We start from the raw sequence: 24,115 nt of genomic DNA, 5'->3' as shown, positions 1-24,115 counted from the left end.
CTGCCTATTTCAGTGCCAGATGCGCGTCTAGCACGGTACATCTCCCACTCCGGGTAATGTGATCGGCTGTCACTTAAGCGCAACACAAGGTGCTATGGAAAATTTATTGAAACTTCGGCTGTGGTTTGCTTATATAGAGCGTGTACTACCTGTTTGCTGAATTGGGTGTAAGATTGAAGTTCGTAATGTAGCTCGGGCACGTTCACGAGGTGCTGAAACCCCCTCTTCTCAACCACAGAGTATGCGCATATCCACGGCTATAAACCAAAGACTAAAAAACAAAATATATATAAACACAGCCTACATATCGCTCCTGTTATTTCTTTGGTCCGGTCTGATTCCACTGCCAAGGGCTGCTTGAATGGGGAGAACATTTCATTTCTTCTTTGTGTTTCTGTCTTGCTCTGGTATATGGCGGGGGGACTGTGTAAATGTGTCAACATATTTGAGGTGTTGGCAGCTGCATATTCATTCTCGTTGAGTGTGGCGACATACTGTTAACGTTTTATCCACAACTCTATGTCCATCGCTGTTGGAAGCTACTGGGAAGCTAACATTTTCCCAAACTGGAGATTTTAAACAATGATGGGGAATCCTCCTGGTTTATTGAACTCTCCATCGAACAGAACTTTTTCCCGGTTGCGCCTCACAAAAGGACGGTTTGAAATGCGTCAGTTAAGATTATAAGTTTGATCATAACGTGCGCATCGGCTCTAGATTTAACGGAATAGCCTGAAATGTTTTTTCAGCTCAGATGTACTTGAGGCATACAAAGCAGCTAAGGCATAGCCTATAGGCCTCGTGTGTTTATTTCATTTTTTTATGTATTCATTCTGGTTCACAGTGCGGACCGAACCAAGTTCCCTGCACCGAACTGTTCGGTACGAATACATGTACCCGTACACCCCTAATTAGGGATCATCTGTTATACTTTTAGATAGTCTTTATCTTTCCTCACTATTTTCTCTCTCCCTAGTCCTCAAAGCTGCTGTCACTCAAGCGTCGTTACAGTCGTTGCTTCATAAGATCCTCACGGCCGGCCCGTCGGCCTTCAACATCACCACTCTTCTCTCCCAAGCAGCCCAGCTCTCCAACCAAGGTAGGACTTCTTCAGCCACAAACTGTTCTGTTTTGCTGCTGCGCTTGATTTTTACATCCAAAATTGGCAACCTTCCTCCAACTTGCCACTGTTGATTTTAGTATTAAAAATCTGTCTAAACCAGAATTGGAATGGTGGTCAAATGTGTAACCATATCCATGCCCTCTCCCTCAAACAGCATCGATGCGTGTTTTTAGCATCTCATGTCAGTGGTTGATTTTTGTATGATTTTGCGTCAGTCTTCTTTTTGCACTGTTACACTCTGCAAAGAAGACACTGTTTTCATCTACAATTCTGTCGTAGTTAGTCCCTAACATTACTTTGAGTTGCTTTTGCCACCTGCTTACAAAATGCAGCTTTGTCATAGAAATGGTTTTTACTAAATCATTCTCCAACCTCTCTGTTAACACCAACAGCGCAGCAGTCGAACCAGTCCCCCATGTCCTTGACATCAGACGCCTCCTCTCCCCGCTCCTACGTGTCTCCCAGGATCAGCACGCCTCAGACCAACGCTGGTCACCACAAAGCCCTGCTCAGCACGCCGCCTGTCGCCTCACAAACCAAGGTACTGTCTACTCTACCCCCCCAGCCTAAGGTAGGGCCTCTTTACCCCACTGTCCCCCTGAGTGGAGGGGATGGTAGTGATTTTGTTGACTTCATAACCCAGCTGGTCTGGGACGGGGAGTATTTACTCTTGGTGTTTCACAGTATCATGACCAGCTGTTCTAAGACCTACCCAGGTTGTTCAGCATTTATTACTGTTGTAGGGGTGTGTTTCTCTTTCAGATTTGTGTTTTTGTCAGTGTAATAAGCGTGTCATTGTCGAGGAACGCGTGTTGTGACAGCACTTGAGCAAGCAGCTCTTGTTTTCCGTGTGTCTGTCTGGCGGAGTGTGTCTGCATCTTAGTCTTTAATAATGAATGTTTATCTCACTAGAGCTATTCTTATCTGGCCTCGGCTGTCTGGCTGTTGCTGGCTGGCTGGCGGTGTCGCTCGCTGGCTGGCTGGCGGTGTCGCTCGCTGGCTGGCTGGCGGTGTCGCTCGCTGGCTGGCTGGCGGTGTCGCTCGCTGGCTGGCTGGCGGTGTCGCTCGCTGGCTGGCTGGCGGTGTCGCTCGCTGGCTGGCTGGCGGTGTCGCTCGCTGGCTGGCTGGCGGTGTCGCTCGCTGGCTGGCTGGCGGTGTCGCTCGCTGGCTGGCTGGCGGTGTCGCTCGCTGGCTGGCTGGCGGTGTCGCTCGCTGGCTGGCTGGCGGTGTCGCTGGCTGGCGGTGTCGCTGGCTGGCGGTGTCGCTCGCTGGCTGGCTGGCGGTGTCGCTGGCTGGCGGTGTCGCTGGCTGGCTGGCTGGGGGTGTCGCTCGCTGGCTGGCTGGCGGTGTCGCTCGCTGGCTGGCTGGCGGTGTCGCTCGCTGGCTGGCTGGCGGTGTCGCTGGCTGGCGGTGTCGCTGGCTGGCTGGCTGGCGGTGTTGCTGGCGGTGTTGCTCGCTGGCGGTGTTGCTGGCGGTGTCGCTCGCTGGCTGGCTGGCGGTGTCGCTCGCTGGCTGGCTGGCGGTGTCGCTCGCTGGCTGGCTGGCGGTGTCGCTGGCTGGCTGGCTGGCGGTGTCGCTGGCGGTGTCGCTGGCTGGCTGGCGGTGTCGCTGGCTGGCGGTGTCGCTGGCTGGCTGGCTGGCGGTGTCGCTGGCGGTGTTGCTGGCGGTGTCGCTCGCTGGCGGTGTTGCTGGCGGTGTCGCTCGCTGGCGGTGTTGCTGGCGGTGTCGCTCGCTGGCGGTGTTGCTGGCGGTGTCGCTCGCTGGCTGGCTGGCTGGCGGTGTCGCTCGCTGGCTGGCTGGCTGGCGGTGTCGCTCGCTGGCTGGCTGGCTGGCGGTGTCGCTCGCTGGCTGGCTGGCTGGCGGTGTCGCTCGCTGGCTGGCTGGCTGGCGGTGTCGCTCGCTGGCTGGCTGGCTGGCGGTGTCGCTCGCTGGCTGGCTGGCTGGCGGTGTCGCTCGCTGGCTGGCTGGCTGGCGGTGTCGCTGGCGGTGTCGCTGGCGGTGTCGCTGGCTGGCTGGCGGTGTCGCTGGCTGGCGGTGTCGCTGGCTGGCGGTGTCGCTGGCGGTCTGTGTGTGGGTCGGTGTGTCGGTCGGTGGGCCTGTGTCGGTCGGTTGGTGTCTGACTCTGTCTGTCGGTGTTTCTGTCTGTGGTGGTCTATGTCTCTGTGTGGTCCAGCTGAACCTCCATGGTTCTGGTGTTTCCTCTCTAACTCTCCTCCCCTCTGTCTCTGTGTGGTCCAGCTGAACCTCCATGGTTCTGGTGTTTCCTCTCTAACTCTCCTCCCCTCTTTCTCGGTGTGGTCTAGGTGAACAACACGCCAGTTGTGAAGCAGCAGGGATCAGCCCCCCAGCCCTCCCCCCAGCAGCCCCTCCCCAGCGACAAACTGCACGGACACGACATCGCCGCCTCCCCAAGGACCCTCCAGCGCCAAGGGTTAGCCCACATTTACATTTTAGTCATTAGCAGACTATTTTCTATTTGATTCATCATTGGCTGGAGCTCTGTGACATTGTGTTGAATGTGTTTGTGTTTTTAAGATGTTTTCAGTGAAGAATCTATAAAAAATGTAATCATAATTTAGCAGATGCTCTAATCTAGAGCGATTTACAATTGGTGTTGTCAACTAACGGAGGTAAAACAACAATTTATCATTGCTACAAAGAATCTTCAAGAAGCTCTTGTGTTCATTTCAGACTGATGTGAAGAGAAAGCAGAGAACCTCAAGGGGTGACGTACAATGCCATGATCATGCCTTGTAAAACACTGTTTACACAATATTTCAATATGTAGTGTTGAGGTGCCACCTACTGGTGGGTGGACAACAAGTATTTGATATATCATTGCGAAGACCCTATTGCAGGGTTCCCAAACTGGCGGCCCAGCAATTTTGGGGGCAAATATTGCTGACCTGCCAGTTGGGGAACCCTGCAATAGGGTCTTCGCAATGATTTATCAAAGATTTATATATATTTATATTGGACCTGAGATGCAAAAAGTCCCAAATGCAATGTCCCAAGAAGGAAGTGACCCTACCTAATTAATGCAAAAGTTAAATTTGAACTTCATTCATGAGGAGAGAGAATGCAGGAGACAGTCCACTAATAAAGCAGGCAGCGGACCATTTTTTTAGGTGCTGAAATGTAAAGCTGCAACCGCAGCGCAATCAATAGGAGGTGACCAGCGCCTGCCGCAGAAAATATAGCTAACTTGTTACGCAAGTGGCGCCAAGCAACAGATGGAGGAAAAACTACCACAGTCGAGTAATTCACTTCCACAATAATCTTCATTTTAATTTGACTTTACAAACAACAAGAGGCCATAATTGGAGTGTTATTTCCTCCGTGCCAAGGCCCATATAAAATAACTTGACCTACCTCAGCCAGTTATGTGGCTTAACAGCATCTTTCACAAGAAAAGAAAAATGGCCTAATAGAAGTGGGATTTTATTTTATTTATTAGGCCTACTTACAATTTGCAACTGGCAAACAAGGTAGCATCCTACATAAAACAATCATTTAAGAAAGAAAGGTGGTGGGCAATGTCCGTCTGTATCGGGAGTCTCGGGATAACCTGCTCCTGTAACGACAAACAGAAAATAGTGTCAGCATGAGACCTGAAATAGCCATGGATAAGCACATAATTAATAATGTTAGTAGCCTATATGATTATTTATTAAATACTGAGTTAGTTACTTAATGGGAAAAGTTGCATTTCCCCCCGGACACGATCTTGTGGGTGTCTGGTGAGGGGGATGTGATTTTGATGTGCAGGCAGTCCTCGATTCACTTATGTGAAAGCCGGTTCCTGTCGTGAGTCTTGATTGTGTTCATAGAGGTTCTACACCTGCATTGCTTGCTGTTTGGGGGTTTTAGGCTGGGTTTCTGTACAGCACTTTGTGACATCAGCTCATGTAACAAGGGCTTTATAGATACATTTGATAGAGGAAAAGAAAGACTCGCAGATGTAAGTCGAACCAAACATTGTTAGCACATAGCACAATAAAGACATTTGTATTTTATGTTCCTCTGAGCATGCCAGGACTCGGCACTCCTGAGTGCATCCCTGATTTGGCTCGATGTTTGGAATTCAATCAGCTCAGTTTGAATTGCGGCCTCATCCAGCGAGGGTGTCGTTTTCTTGCCCCCTGGTACCTCTGCCTGTCATTTCTTCAGTGTGCTGAGGCGCGGTAGCCTTCCAGAGCACAAGTCCAAATAGAAAACTCAAGCTTCCTGGTAAAGGCCTCAAGTTTTTCCACCATGTCCTCGACTGTTTTCCCTCTTCCTTGTAAATGCAGATTTAACCCGATTAAGTGACAGAATATGTCAGCCAAACCAGCTATATTAGAGAGGAATTCTTCAATTTCCAGAATACGAAGATGGTCAGCTGCTGTCCTCATTTCGCTTTTTCTGACGAAATCCACAACCTGGTCATGCAGCTCACAGAATCGCTCTTGATCATTTCCTTTACTCTGACAGCGCACGTTGTTGTGAAGCAGGAGATCATCGTGGGTGGCTTTCTCTGATTCTAACACAAGCTCGCGGAAAACACGGTGGTGTGTGCTTGATGTCCCCCTGACAAAGTTGATTATGCGCATGACTTTATCCATCACATCTTTTAGCTCAGAGTTTAGTCTGACACACAGCACACTCTGATGGGTGAGACAATGCAAGCCATTCATTTGTGGGGCGATTTCCTTCAACCTGCTGAACAGGCCCATGTGTCTGCCCACCATAGCAGGAGCCCCGTCGGAGACCACAAAGTTTTCTAATGACAGGCCATGCTGCGTAAATAATGGTTCCAGCTTTGTGAATAGGATGTCCCTGGTGGTGTGTCCGTCAAGGGGAATCAGTGCCAGTTGCTCTTTAAAGTCATTTCCATGAAACTAACAGCCAAATACACACAACTGTACTACATCGGTGTTGTCAGTACTCTCATCAATAGCCAGGGGAAAATGCTCAGCCTGACTGAGCCCCTCCAGAACAATCCTATGTAGAGGTCGCCCGATTATGATTTTTCAACGCCGATACCGATTTATTGGAGGACCAAAAAAAACGATGCCGATTCTTTTTTTTTTATTTCTTTTTTTTATTATTATTATTTCTTTTTTTCTTTTTTTATATATATAAATGTATTTGTAATAATGACCATTACAACAATACTGAATAAACAGCTATTTTAACTTAATATAATACATCAATAAAATCAATTTAGCCTCAAATGAATAATGAAACATGTTCAATTTGGTTTAAATAATGCAAAAACAAAGTGTTGGAGAAGAAAGTAAAAGTGCAATATGTGCTATGTAAGAAAGCTAACGTTTCAGTTCCTTGCTCAGAACATGAGAACATATGAAAGCTGGTGGTTCCTTTTAACATCAGTTTTCAATATTCCCAGGTAAGAAGTTTTAGGTTGTAGTTATTATAGGAATTATAGGACTATTTCTCTCTCTACGATTTGTATTTCATATGCCTTTGACTATTGGATGTTCTTATAGGCACTTTAGTATTGCCAGTGTAACAGTATAGCTTCCATCCCTCTCCTCGCTCCTACCTGGGCTCGAACCAGGAACACAACGACAACAGCCACCCTCGAAGCAGCGTTACCCATGCAGAGCAAAGGGAATAACTACTCCAAGTCTCAGCGAGTGACATTTGAAACGCTATTAGCGCACCCCGCTAACTAGCTAGCCATTTCACATCGGTTACCAGCGGTTACCAGCCTAATCTCGGGAGTTGATAGGCTTGAAGCACAGCGAAGAGCTTCTGGCAAAACGCAGGAAAGTGCTGTTTGAATGAATGCTTACGAGCCTGCTGCTGCCTACCACCGCTCAGACTGCTCTATCAAATCATAGACTTAATTATAACATAATAACACACAGAAATACGAGCCTTAGGTCATTAATATGGTCGAATCCGGAAACTATCATCTCGAAAACAAGACGTTTATTCTTTCAGTGAAATACGCAACCGTTGCAAATTGCACAACCTTCAATGTTATGTCATAATTACGTAAAATTCTGGCAAATTAGTTCGCAACGAGCCAGGTGGCCCAAACTGTTGCATATACCCTGACTCTGCGTACAATGAACGCAAGAGAAGTGACACAATTTCCCTAGTTTAATATTGCCTGCTAACATGAATTTCTTTTAACTAAATATGCAGGTTTAAAAAATATATACTTCTGTGCATTGATTTTAAGAAAGGCATTGATGTTTTATGGTTAGGTACAGTCGTGCAACGATTGTGCTTTTTTCGCAAATGCGCTTTTGGCGAAGTTGGCTGTCTTTGTTAGGAAGTTTATGCTAGATGTTGGAAAATTGCTGTGGGGACTTGCTTCCCTTCAGCCACGAGCATTAATGAGGTCGGGCCATTAGGCCTGGCTCTGTCTGCGTTCCAGTTCACCCCAAAGGTGTTCGATGGGGTTGAGGTCAGGGCTCTGTGCAGGCCAGTCAAGTTCTTTCACAACGATCTCGACAAACCATTTCTGTATGGACCTGGCTTTGTGCACGGGGGCATGTCATTGTATGCTGTAGCATTTAAGATATCCATTCACTGGAACTAAGGGGCCCGAAACATATAAAACAGCCTCAGACCATTATTCCTCCTCCAGCAAACTTTACAGTTGTCACTATGCATTCGGGCTGGGAGTCTTCTCCCGGCATCTGCCAAACCCAGATTAATCGGTCGCACTGCCAGGTGAAGTGTGATTCATCACTCCAGAAAATGCGTTTCCACTGCTCCAGAGTCCAATGGCGGCGAGCTTTAGACCTCTCCAGCCAATGCTTGGAATTGGAATTGTGCATGGGGATCTTAGACTTGTGTGCAGCTGCTCGGCCATGGAAACCCGTTTCATGAAGCTCCTGACGAGCAGTTATTGTGCTGACGTTGCTTCCAGAGGCAGTTTGGAACTCGGTACTGAGTGTTGCAACCGAGGACAGGCTATTTTTACGTGCTAAGTGGTTCAGCACTCTGCGGTCCCATTCTGTGAGCTTTGGTGTCCTACCACTTCGCGGCTGAGCCGTTGTTGCTCCTAGTCATTTCCACTTCACAATAACTGCACTTACAGTTGACCGGGCAACTCTAGCAGCGCAGAAATTTGACAAACTAACTTGAGGGAAAGGTGGCATCCTATTACGGCGCCACGTTGATACTCACTGAGCTCTTCAGTAAGGCTGTTCTGCTGCCAATGTTTGTCTATGGAGATTGCATGGCTGTGTGCTCGATTTTATACACCTGTCTGCAATAGGTGTGGCTGAAATAGACGAATCCACTAATTTTAATGGGTGTTTTTTGTATATATAGTGTATCGTATGTTAACTTTGAGCTGGATTGCTTGTTTTTGCAATTCAGTTTTTTTCCATCTGCGCTCGTTAGCATATTTAACTAGCAGCATCTGCAAATTCGTTGTTACTTGTGCTAATTGTTTTAACCTTCTGGTAATAGATGCCCAATGGGCTTTTTTCCCCTTTGTTGGTGCCAACTTGTGTATTAAACCGGTAAAATAAGGGAAAGGGGGATACCTAGTCAGTTGAATGCTTTCAACTGAAATGTGTCCTACACATTTAACCCAACCCCTCTGAATCAGAGCGGTGCGGGGGGCTGCCTTAACCCACTGTTCCCAGGGCGTCAAAGACGTAGATGTTGATTAACTGCCTTGCTCAGGGGCAGAACGATAGATTTTTACCTTGTCAGCTCGGGGATTCGATCCAGCAACCTTTCGGTTACTGTCCCAACGCCGCCCCACTACCTTTGTACTTGTTGATCTTATTCTGTGGGGTTCCGTTTTGTCCGATTTTATCAGTTTGACCCTCTCCTACAGTCTCCTCTGTTACAACAACAAAGTTGGCGATAGTGTTATTACAACAGAATAATTAACCCATAATATGCAGAAATGGACTGAACCCTCTCCTGTCATTCCACAGCAGTCAGAGGAGTCCCTCCCCAGGTCCCAACCACGCCCCCCCCAGTAGCAGCAGCAGTGCCCCCACCACACCCTCCAGCTCCTCCACCCGGCCAGCCTCCTGCTCCTTCACCCCAACCCTAGCGTCACACTTCAACGAGAATCTCATCAAGCATGTCCAGGGCTGGCCCGCCGACCACGCAGAGAAACAGGTAGGTTACGCATCCCAGTAATTGTATGTATGTATGTATTAGTTTGTTTTTATTTTAACAGGTTGTCCAATTTGATAAAATACCTGTTTTTCAAAGTAGATCAGTAAAGAGCTATATATAGATTTTAGCAGTATTTGAATACCTGATTCATGTCGTTATTGTGATGTGAACCTACATTCATGCTTCGGCTACCCCAGGCGTCCAGGCTACGTGAGGAGGCCCACACCATGGGAAGCATCAACATGTCTGAAAATTGCACCGAGCTCAAAAATCTGAGATCCTTAGTTCGAGTCAGTGAAATTCAAGCGACATTGCGCGAGCAGAGGTAAGAATCCAGACCCTAATTGCCATGGTAACATCGCAATATGTTAAATTATTACAAATATTTTATGTCAACTAATAAATGTTTATTTTTTACTCTTTCCTCTAGGATATTATTTTTGAGACAACAAATTAAAGAACTTGAAAAGTTGAAGAATCAGAATTCCTTCATGGTCTGAGGACTTGACTTGAAGAGTGGAGAGGAAAGGGGGGAGAGACCCATTGCACATGGTTGGAAGAGAGCTCTTGGTTGGGAGAACCATTGTGTTCTTGTTCTGTGCCCAGTCTTAACACTTTTGAGCTGCAGTTGGATTGGCTTTGGACCACTGGACTGGGCTTTGAGAGGGCTGGGTTAGGTGGAGAGAGTCTGAGTGGTTGATGGTTGTTGTGGAGGAGAAGAGCGGAGAGAAGGGTTAGACATGGCTTGCATCCCAAATGGCATCCTTTTCCGTTTATACTGCGCTACTTTTGAACGGGGCCAACAGGACGCAACCATGGTTGGTTTTGTTTGCGCCCTGGAGATGTCGATTTCTTGTAGATGTTATCCATGTTGTAAATATGTTTTGTAGATGACTGAAGCCATGGAAAGCCATGTTTATCAAAGCTTTTGACATCCAAACTAGTCAAAGTTATGCCCGAGGAATCAACAGCTTAATAAGTTCATAGCCGCCTTCATGTTAAACGCATCAGTCGGGTATGTCCCAAATGGCACCCTATTCCTTATAGTGCACACTATTCCCTATATATAGTACACTACTTTTGACCGGAACCCTATGGGCCTTGGTCGAAAGTACACTATATAGGGTGCCATTTGGGACAGAGGCACTCAGTCTGCAGACTTCAAGCTTTTTTGTTAATAGATCAGTGAACCATTGCCTTGAGCATGTCTGTGACCTATGACCTGCATGGAACTGGAAGATGGCGTTATAATAACTGAAACATAAAAAAAGACTAACGCAAACAAAACAAACTCGGTTTTAATTTTCTAGTTTTCTCTGCCCTTGCATAATAATAATAATGCTCCATGGATGAAACCCAGTCATATTTGACGTATGTATTACCCTCTGGTGGAAGTATTAAGGTTACACAACCACACACGATGTCTCTCAAATGGCACCCTTTTCCCTTTATATGGCAGTACTTTTGGCAAACGTAGTAGTGCACTATATAGGAAATAGGGTGATGTTTGCGAGACAGGTACCCATCTCCACCATCCTCCTAAAAAGGTTAATCATGCCTGGTTGCAATGGTTCAGAGATCTGTTTGTTCACAGCTCACAGTAGCCAAACCAGTGCCTGATGGTGTGATGGGGAAAAAAATTATGAAAGAGAGCACAGCAATGCTGTTTTTTTTTACATCAAGGATAATTCCCGATGCTAGTCCCTCCGTAACCCTGCCCCTGGCCACACCCATTACATGCCGAAGCCCAACCCCCCTGGTCTAGCTCTTCTGAGGAGCCGCACAGCAGTTGTCTTTCTAAAACCCTCCTGTTGGTTTTTTCTTTCTCCAAAACTTTCCAGCTAAGTTATTTTTGTATTTTTTGGGGGGAGAACTGTACTTTTATTAAATGTGAGGTGGCACCATCTCGGTTCAACTAAGAGTTCATTCCTATGTACATTTGATAAGGTAATAATGGAGTTTAAGAAGAGGTTAAAAAAAACAAGTTTTATTAAAAAGTTGCAGTGATTACTAGTATATCAGAATGTTATAAATTATTGCTACACATTTTCCTTTGCACACTGTTGTGAGTGAATGAGTGCGAATGAGAGCTATTAAAGAAGTGGTTTGGGGGGCACTACCGAGGCAAGGTATGGAGTGCGTCTGAAATGGCACCATATTCCCTTTTTTCTGCACTACCTTTGACCAAGGCCCATAGGCAAGACTAAAATGGAGAAGACAGCAATGTCATCGTTTTCAAGATTCTTCAGCAGGTGCACTGGGAGCCAAATGGAGCGTCCGGTGAACTTACCTGAATGACGCAATTGGAGCTCTTGGCATCCATTTGTCTTCTCTTTTAGTCTTCCTGCCCATAGGGACTGGTCAAAATGTAGTGTACTATATAGGGAATAGGGTACCATTAGGGACGTAGGCATGGAGATTATGATCGCTGCCCCACACACCATGGTCAGAGGTCGAGCAGGGCAATGACAGCCAGGTCACAAGGTCAAATGTGAAATGTACGTATTGTAATAAACATGCTAAACTCAAGCGAGCACTGGTTATTTTATTAGAGTTTTCTGTTAGGTTTTACATTGTATTATTACTATTATAACGCTAGTGCCTTGTTGAAAGTCTTAAGTCACACAGCCTCTGACATGGAAATAAATGTACCAAGTTTGTTTTCGGGTTTGATCAGTAACAAAGATATTCAATAAGCATGTCATGCATCAATCTACATAGGGTTGTTTTGGCACTCCAACCCAGAATTGCATCTTTGTATATGTTGTGTTTGTTCCCCTGTTCACTCTGAGTCAGAACGGGAACAGTGTTTCTATCCCAAATAGCACCCTATTCCCTGTGTAAGTGCACTACTTTTGACTGGGGCCCATATGACTTGTCAAAAGTAGTGCACTATTTAGGGGATAGGGTGCCATTTGGGAACCATACGTGTCCTCAGCTGTGACGTGTTTTTCTCCACTGTTCTATTATTCTAGTGAGTCTGTGATTTCAGCTGCACCAACACATTCAGTAAATATGACCACATTGCTTTGTATATTGTTTTCCTCTGACTATATTGAATAAAATAAATCAAATATGCCTCTACAGGACCAAGTTGTCTCTGTTTTGCACATTGAATTCAGTTATTTTTGGTTAAAGTGCTTTGTGCTGACCTTGCCTGAGTGTCAGTCTGTGATACCATGTTTACTCATTGTCATGTCAGACATGTTTGACTTGGCAATGACCGCAATGGACTAGGTAAGAGCGCAAACTGATCTGGGACCAGGGTAGTTTGTTCCAATGTTCACACAATGAACATGTTAAATGTGTCCGATTTAATATTCCATTGTATTCAGTCCGGTGTATCCAAAATAAATGAACGCCACACAACTAGAGATTATTTGAACCCTTGCAACAAAGACCCATATGTGCATTTTTAGATTATAACGTATTTTGTTTCTTAGAACGCATATAACGGTTCTTGTCATTGTGACCGTTTGAATAGTCCTTTTATGTTGAAGATGTGAATATCATAAGTGGACTGCTGCCATTAGGAAGCTGGCAAGGCCTGCCAGTCCTCCCTCTCCCTACTCATGCTTATCTTCTAGTTGTCCTGCTTTCCTTTACCCAATGATACTCACCATTTAATATTCCTGTTTTCCTTCCCTTGACCCAGTTCCTACTCTAGATTTCTCTCCTCTGCAGGACAAGGAACCCTCTTAAAATCAGTAGGTCTACTGAGAAGGGCTCCAGTTAATGTCACTGAATACAAGGAGTATGGAGACTGCAAAGGCATAGTTGAAAGGAGGTAACAAGTTATATTTTACATTGAACAGAACACACACCACACCAATGTTTCACACATGAAACCAAAGGAATGCCAAAAAGATTTGAACCTTGAGCTAGTCTAGGCTACAGTAGTGTCACTGATTCTACTTATCGCTAGATGGCGCTGTTGTCTTTCCCATATGATTGCACACCACAAAGAACCAGGTAGGTTTGCGCAATGTGATTCTTGTACGTTTCCTTAATTTATGACGCTTGTACACTATATCAAATAATTCATCTAGCTCTCTTTGCTTTTTATACTCTGTTGCCAAACTTTGTAATAACCATTTTCTCTCACTAGAACTACAAGATCACTGGACCGTAGACCGCAGTGCTGAAATGAAGCAACTGCAGCTGTGAAATGTGTCATTTGAAGACTACAGGCTACTAACTGCAGTAATTTTCTTGTCAAGGTATGGATCCTTCTTGAAGATTAAACCGCGTTGGTAAAATGTCTGGCAGGCTTAATCACATTTGTTATAAAAAATTAAAAAATCAAGCCTGATGAGACCTGCCTCTGATAAGGTGGGAAGCTGATAACATCTTAGAATGGAAAAACATCGACAGTCACTTCCTGTCAGAGACGTTATTTAGCCTAGTAGTTGTCTGAGTAGTCCTGCAGTACTTAAACCTATAGGATAAATGTACTTTAGAATTTAAAAATACCAAATGTATAGGTAATAACTAGCTTTCATACAGTAGGCGTACATAAACTCAGCAAAAATAGAAACGTCCCTTTTTCAGGACCCTGTCTTTCAAAGATAATTCGTAAAAATCCAAATAACTTCACAGATCTTCATTGTAAAGGGTTTAAACACTGTTTCCCATGCTTGTTCAATGAACCATAAACAATTAATGAACATGCACCTGTGGAACGGTCAAGACAGAAAACAGCTTACAGACGGTAGGCAATTGGTGACAATGCCACCAGCCATACTGGTCGTTCTGTGTGTGATTTCCTGCAAGACAGGAATGTCAGTCTTCTGCCATGGCCAGCGAAGAGCCTGGATCTCAATCCCATTGAGCACGCCTGGGACCTGTTGGATCGGAGGGTGAGGGCTAGGGCCATTACCCCAGAAATGTCCGGGAACTTGCAGGTTCCTTGGTGGAAGAGTGGGGTAACATCTCACAGCAAGAACTGGCGAATCTGGTGCAGTCCATTTTACCACATAAACTAAAGTAGTAAAATAATAAACACAATAAAATTAAAATAACGAGGCTATATACAGAGGGTACCTGTACCGAGTCAATGTGCAGGGGTACAGATTAGTCGAGGTAATTTGTACATGTAGGTAGGGGTGAAGTGATTATGCATAGATAATAAACAGCGAGTAGCAGCAGTGTAAAAAAACTAATGGAGTGAGGGGCATTTCATTAATTGTTCAGAAGTCTTATGGCTTGGGGGTAGAAGATCCTTATACAGTGTGTAAGTTATAACATAGTAATTAGGCTAATCCCTTTTTTGTCCATCTGGGACCTAAAAATGTCCTACATGTCGAACACACGGATGCACTGTAGATCAGGTCTCTCATAAACCTGTGGTGAAGGCTCAAATCCTCACACTGGGTCCTGTTGGGATCAAAGTCTGCAGGCTACATTCCCAACTTGCTCAATCTTTGAACGTTTGATTCAATTAACTCTTCCATTCATCTGAGCCGAGGCTACTAATTAACAGTGGATAGGTACCTTCTACCTTTGTAGTAGGGAAGAAAGCATTAACAATTAATGGAGCCACCCAATCTTTCCCTAGACGAGACGACCTCAAACTTGATATGACACACACGTCTAAGAGAGGATGAAGACAGAGGTGTCAGAGGATGTCTGTCTTACTCTGCTCCCGTCTCGGCTGGCAGATGGAGACCCTAGGTGAGAGGGGGGGAGTGTGTGTGTCAGTTCTAAACTGACCTCTTGTTTCTCTCCACACAGGTGAGTGGATCACTGGCCAGAGTCCCGTCTGGACTGAAGGGGTCCCAGGACATCCTCTACTTACTCAGGTAGTCTTCAACCCACCCCCACTTATCTCCCATTCCCATTCTCTATATATTGACAGGTAATTGCCGTCATTCCCTCACGGCCCAAACAATAGCTCTCTAGGCAGGGATCCTGTAGTCAGGCTAAAGAGAACCCAACCAGGCATCACAGACAGACAGGGGCTTGACATTGGCAGGACAAACGGCTGCAGACAGACAGAGCTCTCTGTCCCCGCTCCCCAGCGAAGTACAGTGAATTTACCCCTTTACACTGATCATGGGTCAGTTTTGCATTTCCCCCACTAATGGTTAAGACCACGATTGGGAGGGGGAACTTCACCCCGGGGGCCCTCAGACGACTAGCCCTATATACACCCTTGTTGTCTCTGAGTCACACCTCCAGGTGTGGACAGTTTAATGGTCAGCAACATGAAAAGCCCCAGTCTTACCAGCTCACCGACACTGATCCCCTCAGCATGTAAACACACACTGTTTTGTTTCCTTACCCGTTCTCTTTTTTGATTATGCAATCAATCTATCTACTAGGTTCTACCCCATTAGGTGGGACTGACTGGCCATCATGGGGCAGATACATGACATAGTTTGTCCTGTCCATACTCAGTGTCCTACTTTGCACCAACTGCTTGAAACTAAACAGCCTCTAGTATTATTCAGGCCATTAAAATGACTGAACAAAGATTTTAGTTAATTTGATTGATTGGTTTGAGTTGATTTGAGTAAATGTTATTGATTGGTTTGAGTTGATTTGAGTTAATATGATTGATTGATTCATCAAGGCATTTTTTCGTGCAAGAGAGTATGTGATCTACAGTTCAGTTTAGACACAACGGACATTTCACTCTGAGTCAGTAGATGGCGTCAATCGACCATACAGCTGAGATACTGGCAAAATGCCTACCTGTGATGCATGGAACATGCCATTCATGATGAATTTATAGAGCTAGAACCTCAATGCCTATTGGATATTATTTTTGTCTGAGAATATCACACCCTCTATTTAATTTATATGGTTTCTTAGAATTGCTTCTATTTTCGGGAAAGGGGCTATTATGTCGCACAGTTGCCTCCAAAAGCCAATAGCCTACATGTAGACTAAAACGTGGGCCCATATAGGTTACATAATTAACCTGAGGGAGAGCATAATTTCGGAGCACAGTAGTAGTTTTATGCTTGTTATAAAAAGTTGCAAGGGCTGTGGGAAATATGTAACTAAACTACTTATTGCCACAGTTGTCATTTTTAGAGGCAGAAGAACAAGTTAGGTTTAGTTTGCTGAATAGTTTTGGGTGGATGATGATGCACATCAGGGATAGGTCTGGCGCCTCTCAGGAATTACCGACAATTACCGATAATGGCTGTCAATCCAGTTATTTCTGTACGTGTCCCCTTGAGCGGAATCGCACCCCTTTACCCTTTGACACTGTGTCGATGACCATCTATCTGTAGGGCAAATAATTAGGCCTGCGCGTCTCTATGTCTGCTCTCTCTCTGTTCTCCATACTCAGGCAGTCTATGAAAATTCGTGTCCATTTAGACCCACAAGGCTAAGCTTTTAGAGCTATGCGAGTAGGCCTATGACATTTAGCTACCGTCATGAGAAGGTCGCCGTTGTTGCCCTTTTCTGGAGATTCTGCCTGAAGGGGGTTATAATTAGGGGATATAAACAGGAAAAAACGGCTGCTGCACAGTTATCCACGAGAATGTTTGATGCTATCAGTGCAAAACCTTAGCTAGCTGTCATTCCATGTAGCCTGTAATCTCTTTCCCTCACAGAATTCTTAAATAAGTAATATCCTAATAATCCTTTTTCCCAGACACAATACCACATTGGTGAATAATGCTTCACCTTTTTCCTGAATTATGTGAATTATGGTTGTGTGGTTGTACTCTTTTATTAGCCTAACTCAATCAATCAATTTAAAATATATATTTTTTCATTCATTCTTTAAATTTTTCAAACCAAAGATCAAACAGTCTACATCCTAAGTAATCAACACTTCAACGGATAGGTTTGAGTTGAGCTGGTTGGTTTTGATATCGATCGGAGACCAGTGCTGCTGTGTGTTTTGCATAGAATTGTTGGAGGGTAATTGAGTGTCTGTGTCTGTCTGTCGTCTCAGTGGCGCCATATGCCTTTTTGGATTGCTAATTTCTCTAACCGCCTGTCCGCTCCGCCCATAACATCCATTCTCACAGGCAGAAGCAATCTAGATATCTCCGGGCTGGCGTAGCCTGGGGAACCTGCTCACGATGGCGTCGGCCTGACGAGGCAATGCGGATGACACTATAACTACAGACAGACATGTAAAAATGAGCTAATAGCCTAGTCTGTTTAGAAGTTCAGATAGTGTTTGTTTTCATTATTAGGCTATTGAGGTAGAATGTAATCTATGGTTATAGTTTATACATGTTTCTAAGGCATTTATAGGCATATTTGATGCTGCTATTTAATAAAACAATGTCGCATTAAATTGCAACATTGTAGCCAACGCCACAGTCTGCAAAAGGAGTGAAACAAACTGTAACAATGTTTCTTCACCTTTTACTGTAGCCTAGTCAGCACGATAGACTATATTGCACTATCAGTAAGAGGAATGATAAATTGTGACCGCCGGGTGAACCAATGGAAATGTAAAGTTCATGAAGTATGCTAATTGAGCGAGGGGTGCTCCAATGGGCGCTGATGGGGCGGAGTTATGTTACGTAGAGAAGTCTGGCTCGGATATTTCTTCAACTCAAGGTCCGCTTCCTGAAGTCGACTATTGAAGTGTTGATGCGAGAGTAGACGACATTTTATTCACATTTCGTTGTTTTCGGATTATAAACGTTATGCTTGACCATCATCGTGGATGTGTGTAAAGTCGGATTGGACAAGTAGTCACAACATTTATCCGGTTTTCTACTAAAGGAATGTTTTTTTCTTCCTCTTTTCAACAACTAACGATACAAGTGCTCCGCTTTTCCAGTAGGGCTTTTCAAGTACACCAGTCCGGCTTTTAGGCTTTTTCTCATGTAGCCTAGTTTTCCTATGCAGGGAAAGCCTTCCGTTTTTCGTGTGCTTTTCTTACGTCTTCCGGTGGATTGTGATTGTGGCAACTATTTCTTCTGTAGATTTCATGTAACCGTGTCTTCGAGCTCAGCCCTGCGGGTTTTGGTACTTGGATAAGAGTGACTAAAAAGTTAGGCTACTTGTCGTAAATGGATCGCCATTTCAGTTTCATTTCCATTTGGCTACAACTGGAACTCTGTGCCATGGCTGTTCTTCTAACTAAAGGTAAACTTTGATCCCTTAAAACATGCCTTCATGTCCTCTTTGCCTTTTTCTGACCAAAGGAAAAAGTTCAAAAAGGGTGAATGCGAGAAAACGGGGTCAGAACCTCCCAAAGGCCTTATCATTGCTTTCTTATCCGTTTCCAATTGCGCAACGTTGAATAAATCAAATTATTAAACAACGCAGTTTTGTCATCAAAATGTTTTTCTCTTCTCTCTTTACTTTCCGAACTTTGATCTTTCCTATAATAAAGAACGATACAAATAAAATAAAAACTATCCGCGCATCCAGGTGGCGTGTTTTCTATAGCTGTTTCTAAATCTCAATTTCTAGTGTGTTTAATCTACTATATATTCCAACACAGGACAGATGCCATAACATTGTTATAACTATGAAAAACGTAACTTTTTATACAGTTTGTGGTCTGTGTTTTCCCCCCATGAGTTCCTATAGCAAGGCCTTAACAGACTGAATGCCCCTAATGTTTCTCATAATTCTCGCGCTAGTGCACATCAATGGGATGTGTGATATTATGTAGCCTATAGGGTTTAATGTAAATACTTCAACTCGAGTCTCCAAAGTAGAAAGCAAAGCCCAGTAGCTACTACGCTACGGATGTTTGGCTCCTATATATAAAGCATTTGGCAATTACGAGACCATATTTATTAGTTTGTTGCCGTAATGCCATTATAATGTGTTTAGGGCCCTGTCAATGGTCAGCTCGTGATTAATAAGATGACAACATGTAACTGGAGACTGGAGGTACACAAAAAACATCGTGTAACAACATACAACGGCTGTGTTTATTTGTGTGCGTCTCTGTGTGTGTTTTGGGGTAGCTGTCTTGTAACAATGTTAATTAGCCTTTAACTAGTAAAGCTATGGATTTATATTGAAAATTATAACAGGTCGATACAAATAGCTTGTTGAACTCCATAAAAATGTTTTCAGTCATTTTAAAACATCTGACTATAAGTGAAACGCTATTCGTAGCATTTGCTGCGCGTTTTTAGCACTTTATATATATATATAAAGTACTTGTTGCAAAACAACGAATACTAACATGGTTGTTTGGTGGAAGCTTTTGAGATGAGAAGCTGAGAGAGCTCATTGCGCCCAGCCCATCTTGACCACACTAATGCTTGCATGAAAGCTGAAAAAGGAGACTCCTGCGCTGCTCTCTCACCCCCTTACGAGTTTCCATTTGGGTTGAAAGAAATTGACTTTGGAAAACAAACCACTAATTATAAGATACACGGTTCCTGTTTTATAATAGGGACGGACTAAAAGGACAATTTTGCACGGAAAGGGCTTAACCTCGGCGTATGTACTGCATTTCATTTGAACACGTCTACTTCTCAAAGTCTTTCAGGGGTTACCTTGTCATTTACACGCGTTTTGCCAATATCGGTTCAGATCCGACTAGGCAGTTTTTAAAAGACACAAGTAGTCTGGTTTCTGATTCAAATATCGAAATAGCGAGTTGAGATAATTATTTGGTTTTAAAAGTAAAATAGATATGCTATTGGCTTTATTTTATTATTGGATATAACAGCCATGTGTGTGACTATATCAAATATCTATCTGAGAAGTTTATAACATTTCCACAAATTTGACTACAAAACGCAAGATTTCTCCCCTGTTGGAATATGTTTTGATTTCCCAAACTGCTGCCTAGTTAGAAAAGGCAGTCCATGTAGCAGAAAAGATTCAAAGCACAAACAATTTAATTGAGACGTTATTACTAGATAATATGCAGAATGTGTGGTCAGTTATTCTTGAAATGTTGGAGAATAGGCTACTATTTAGCCTACAACACTTCATAAACGAATCATGTAGGCCTATGACTAACACATCGCATTTCTTTTCTTTTAGGAGAAATACGGTGTTACTGTGATGCCCCCCACTGCGTGGCCACGGGCTACATGTGTAAATCTGATCTAAACGCCTGTTTCACCAAGGTGCTGGACCCAATGAACACTAACTCTCCCCTCACGCACGGGTGTCTAGATCCCATAGCGAACGCTGCCGACATGTGCAGCTCTAAGAACACAAATGCCCTGAGTGAGCGTTTGTCTATGCTGGAGTGCTGTCACGACGATATGTGCAACTACAGAGGCCTTCACGACCTGGCTCACACCAGAGAATCAACAGGTAAGAAAAGAAGTAAGAGAGAATTGAAACATGAAATGGCTCTGACTGAAAACATGGGTATTATTTTATATTCTGTTCTGTAAGGTTTCTAATGTGTGACAGACAGAGCAACCGAACTGACAATATGTAGTGTAGCCTATTCAGGTCGCCTCCCTGTCATAGTGTTTAATGGTCTACTGTAATGCAAACGCCTTTTACTAATTCCCACCTTTACACAGCTTCAGTTAGATTTTTTTATGGGTTGCAGCACAGCGGCAAAGAGAGGAGTGTTGGGGGCAACCGGTTTACCTGAAGAACTTGGACGCAGATCAGATATTTTTTGTTGCATGTGCACCATGTAATTTCTCCACCGAGTAGGAATGTGCCTTGTAGAATATCCTTTCACAGGCTGCATGTAGGAAGGCATAAATACTAGCATCACTGAGTTATGAAAAGGTGGATAGTCTTACAGAGAGGAAAGGAGAGCTCTCAAGTAGGGCTTTCTGTTATGAAATATATTGGAGTTTAGCTAGTTTATTAGCTGAAATTCATTTATTTTGGCTCTTATTTGGGATAAGGCTCGGCGACACATTGCATTTCCCTTCTGAAAGCAGGAGCCAAGTTTCCACTGGACATCAGTGTACGTTAGGCAATAAAATAACCTACGTTTCCTCTTGTCTCCTCGTCCAGAGCACGGCAGGTACCAGCCTGAGAGCAACAACCGTCACCTGGTCACGCGGGTACAGGAGCTGGCCTCGGCCAAAGAGGTGTGGTTCAGGGCAGCGGTGATCGCGGTGCCCATCGCTGGAGGCCTCATCTTGGTCCTTCTCATCATGCTGGCCTTACGGATGCTCCGCAGTGAGAACAAGCGGCTGCAAGACCAGAGGCAGCAGATGCTGTCACGGCTCCACTACAGTTTCCACGGCCACCACACCAAGAAGGGCCACATGGCGAAGCTAGACCTGGAGTGTATGGTGCCCGTGACAGGACACGAAAACTGCTGCCTCACCTGTGACAAGATGAGACAGGCAGACCTGGGGAACGACAAGATACTGTCTCTGGTACACTGGGGGATGTACAGTGGGCGTGGGAAGCTGGAGTTTGTATGACTTACTTTTCTAAGTTTGTTTGACTTTACTTAATGTCCCCCCCCCCCCCCGCCCAAAAAACAGCCACGGCTGTCTCCTCTACTCGTTGGGTTTTCTCTTTTAATTTTAAAAATGAATCCCCCGTTTTGTCTATTTTACTTAACAGCTGGTTTTTTTCAATGGAGGGGAAAAAAAGAGGACTGAACTGAACGCAAGCCTTGTGGTTTTTGCTGAAGGAGCACTTTACTTGAAAATGAAAGGCAAACCATCGAGGCTGTATTTAAACTTGAGGACAGGACTGACCGACGGACTGAGAAAGCTCTGTCAAGACCCTGTCTGCATGTGGATCCTGGACTTTACACGGAGCGCTGAAGGATTCCAAATCTGTCTTATTTGCACATTTGTAAAAAGTAAAATAAGTTGTTTTGCTTAAAAAGAAGCTAAGTAGAAGAAGACTTTTACACTGACACCAGGGTTAAACAACAATAAAATAGTTCAATAATTCAGTGTTGACTGTAGGTGTGTGCACTCCTCTGTGTACGTTTCTTGATCCAAGCCTATTGTAAAGATTTAAAATATATATATTTTTGTCTGAAAAGAAACACCCTGTCCTGTGTCTTCTTCCTTGCTGTGTGAAAGAGAGGAACAGTTTTCAAGATGTTTTTCACCCCCTGGTGTGTTTGTGTGTGTACAGTAGGATGTAAGAGGATGTGTAGTGAGTGAGAGGACCACGCTGCCATGGTGGTGTGACGTTTCATACCCAGACGGTGGGAGTGTGGGCCGCCGTGGCGTGTGTGTAGTATCAGGCGGAGTGTGTTGGCCGTGTGGTGCGTGTAGGACTGACTTCACAGTGAGGCCTTGTTTCACAGTAGTACTCCACATCTGAGTCATTCTTGAATCTCCTCCAAAGGTCAAGATTTCGGCTTCAAACACATTCGGTTTCTTTCATTGCACGCGCTGGATTCCTCCTGGAAGTAGTGTGGCTATTTATTTTATACTCGGTCGAATGCCAGTATAAGCCCTCCCCATTCAGCTACTCTGGATGTGTTTCAGCCGACACACTAACCCTTCTGTATCCCAGCTTGTGTTGATGAAGAGGGCTCTTTTCTTTGCCAAGCGACTAGGCTAGTGATTATGCCACAATTGACACTCTTATTACGCGGCTTAGAAATAGAGCTCGAGCCTGAGGTTGCGCGTGTGTTTTATTACGAGAGTTATGCATGGGTTATCAGGAGAGTTAATATGGAACCCACAGAGTTATAGCTTGGATAATATGAAGACTGTATTTCTATTGTTGTTGTGTTTGAAATCCCCTTCACTTCTTTTCTCCAGTCTGTTTGGTAGTCCTTCTACTTTATTACGTCCTAATACTTCCCTGATGGTACGTGTATCTCGCTGTAAAGCCTGTCCATAGTGAGACACATAAACATATCGCGTGACCAATTTCAACCAGCTACTTTTTTCCCTTTTTGAGGTAAAACTTTGGTGGACTTTGACTGTGATAAATTATGTGGAAGAATCAATAATGGCGATGCAGGATTCTGTGTACTTGTAGTAACGTTAACATAGCAGCCTAAAAGTTGGGCCTTCAAAAGGAACATAGCATGTTTTGGAAACCACGGTTCAAAGGAACTGTGTTACTCCTCTCCGTGGTAACCAAGACAGAGAGGAGGAAAGTAAGTTGTTTATTTTAGGTCCACCTGTGTCTGTGTGTGTATGTCTGTGTGTCTGTGTCCATTTGCATGCGTGCGTGTCTACTGTGCGCGTGTCAGTTCCAGGCTGACTTCTTGTTTCTCTCCATTAGGCCTTAAGGAAAACACTATTACCAGGCTAACCACTTAACAGCAATCTGCCTTAACCGGGCCTCAGCCCACGCAGACACTTAGTCTCCCCAGGACTATTACCCTGCAATAATAACAAGACCCTCTGGTTTGGACAGCTAATGTGCCCTGTGTTTTTGCTCTGCTCGCTCCCATCACCTGCTGATACCAGACAGACAGGGATGTCTGAAGGGGGAGGGCACGTACACACACACGTACGCACACACACACACACACACTCTAGTAGTGCCTCTTGATGCTACAGTTAGACCCCATGCACAGTGGCTCTACAATAAAACACTTCTCCAGGCCCATTAGGATCGGCTGCCATTTTGCTGAGCGGCAGGCGGTCAGGCTGTTTGTATTGACATGCAAATGTAATGAGGCGGTCGACTGGCTCCCTTCAAAAGCCCAATTTGTTTTGAAGTCACTTCAAAAATGTCCCCTTTCTAACTTGCCAGTGAATTGTTATTGGTGTATATTCTGGATGCGTCTGGAAAGGCACCCTGTTGCCTATATGGTGCAATATATACATAATAGGATGCCTTTTGGGTCGCTCCCGCTGTCTCTCTCTCAATTCAATTCGCTTTATTGGCATGACGTAACAATGTACATATTGCCAAAGCTTATTTTGGATATTTACAATATAAAATAAATAAAATCTCTCTCTCTGTCTCTCTGTCTGTCTCTCTCTCTCTTTCTCGCTCTGTCTCTCTCTGTCTCTCCCTCTCGTGTAGACCTCTCTCTCTCGTGTAGACCTCTCTCGTGTAGAC

At 44.5% G+C, this 24,115-nt stretch overlaps 2 protein-coding genes across 3 annotated transcripts in view; both read left to right on the top strand.

The window, feature by feature from the left end:
* The window catches only part of LOC120027718 (WW domain-containing adapter protein with coiled-coil-like), a 43,742-nt gene extending 31,421 nt beyond the window's left edge, over positions 1-12,321 (top strand). For both annotated transcript variants that reach the window (XM_038972708.1, XM_038972707.1), the window contains exons 8-13: positions 977-1,099; positions 1,516-1,664; positions 3,427-3,554; positions 9,043-9,232; positions 9,430-9,557; positions 9,663-12,321. In XM_038972708.1, coding sequence (XP_038828636.1) covers positions 977-1,099; positions 1,516-1,664; positions 3,427-3,554; positions 9,043-9,232; positions 9,430-9,557; positions 9,663-9,732 — 788 coding nt within the window. In that variant the 3' untranslated portion in view covers positions 9,733-12,321. The remainder of the gene's footprint in view (positions 1-976; positions 1,100-1,515; positions 1,665-3,426; positions 3,555-9,042; positions 9,233-9,429; positions 9,558-9,662) is intronic.
* Positions 12,322-18,228: 5,907 nt separating this feature from the next.
* LOC120027849 (BMP and activin membrane-bound inhibitor homolog) lies at positions 18,229-22,124 on the top strand. The gene is made up of 3 exons (XM_038972921.1): positions 18,229-18,304; positions 20,177-20,455; positions 21,125-22,124. The coding sequence occupies exons 1-3, from the start codon at positions 18,229-18,231 to the stop codon at positions 21,541-21,543; spliced, it is 774 nt and encodes a 257-aa protein (XP_038828849.1). The 3' UTR covers positions 21,544-22,124.
* The last annotated feature ends 1,991 nt before the right edge of the window (positions 22,125-24,115 follow it).

Source organism: Salvelinus namaycush, chromosome 33, assembly GCF_016432855.1.
Source record: "Salvelinus namaycush isolate Seneca chromosome 33, SaNama_1.0, whole genome shotgun sequence".
NCBI lineage: Eukaryota > Metazoa > Chordata > Actinopteri > Salmoniformes > Salmonidae > Salvelinus > Salvelinus namaycush.
The sequence above is the reverse complement of the archived record's forward strand: the minus strand, read 5'-3'. Positions and strand labels throughout refer to the sequence as shown.

What these genes read in the sequence shown, in the direction of transcription:
- LOC120027849 (XM_038972921.1), top strand. Translation starts at nt 18,229, where the DNA reads ATGGATCGCCATTTCAGTTTCATTTCCATTTGGCTACAACTGGAACTC. An exon ending in GGCTGTTCTTCTAACTAAAG is followed by an intron (nt 18,305 to 20,176) that starts GTAAACTTTGAT and finishes CTTTTCTTTTAG; the next exon opens with GAGAAATACGGTGTTACTGT. An exon ending in TCACACCAGAGAATCAACAG is followed by an intron (nt 20,456 to 21,124) that starts GTAAGAAAAGAA and finishes CTCCTCGTCCAG; the next exon opens with AGCACGGCAGGTACCAGCCT.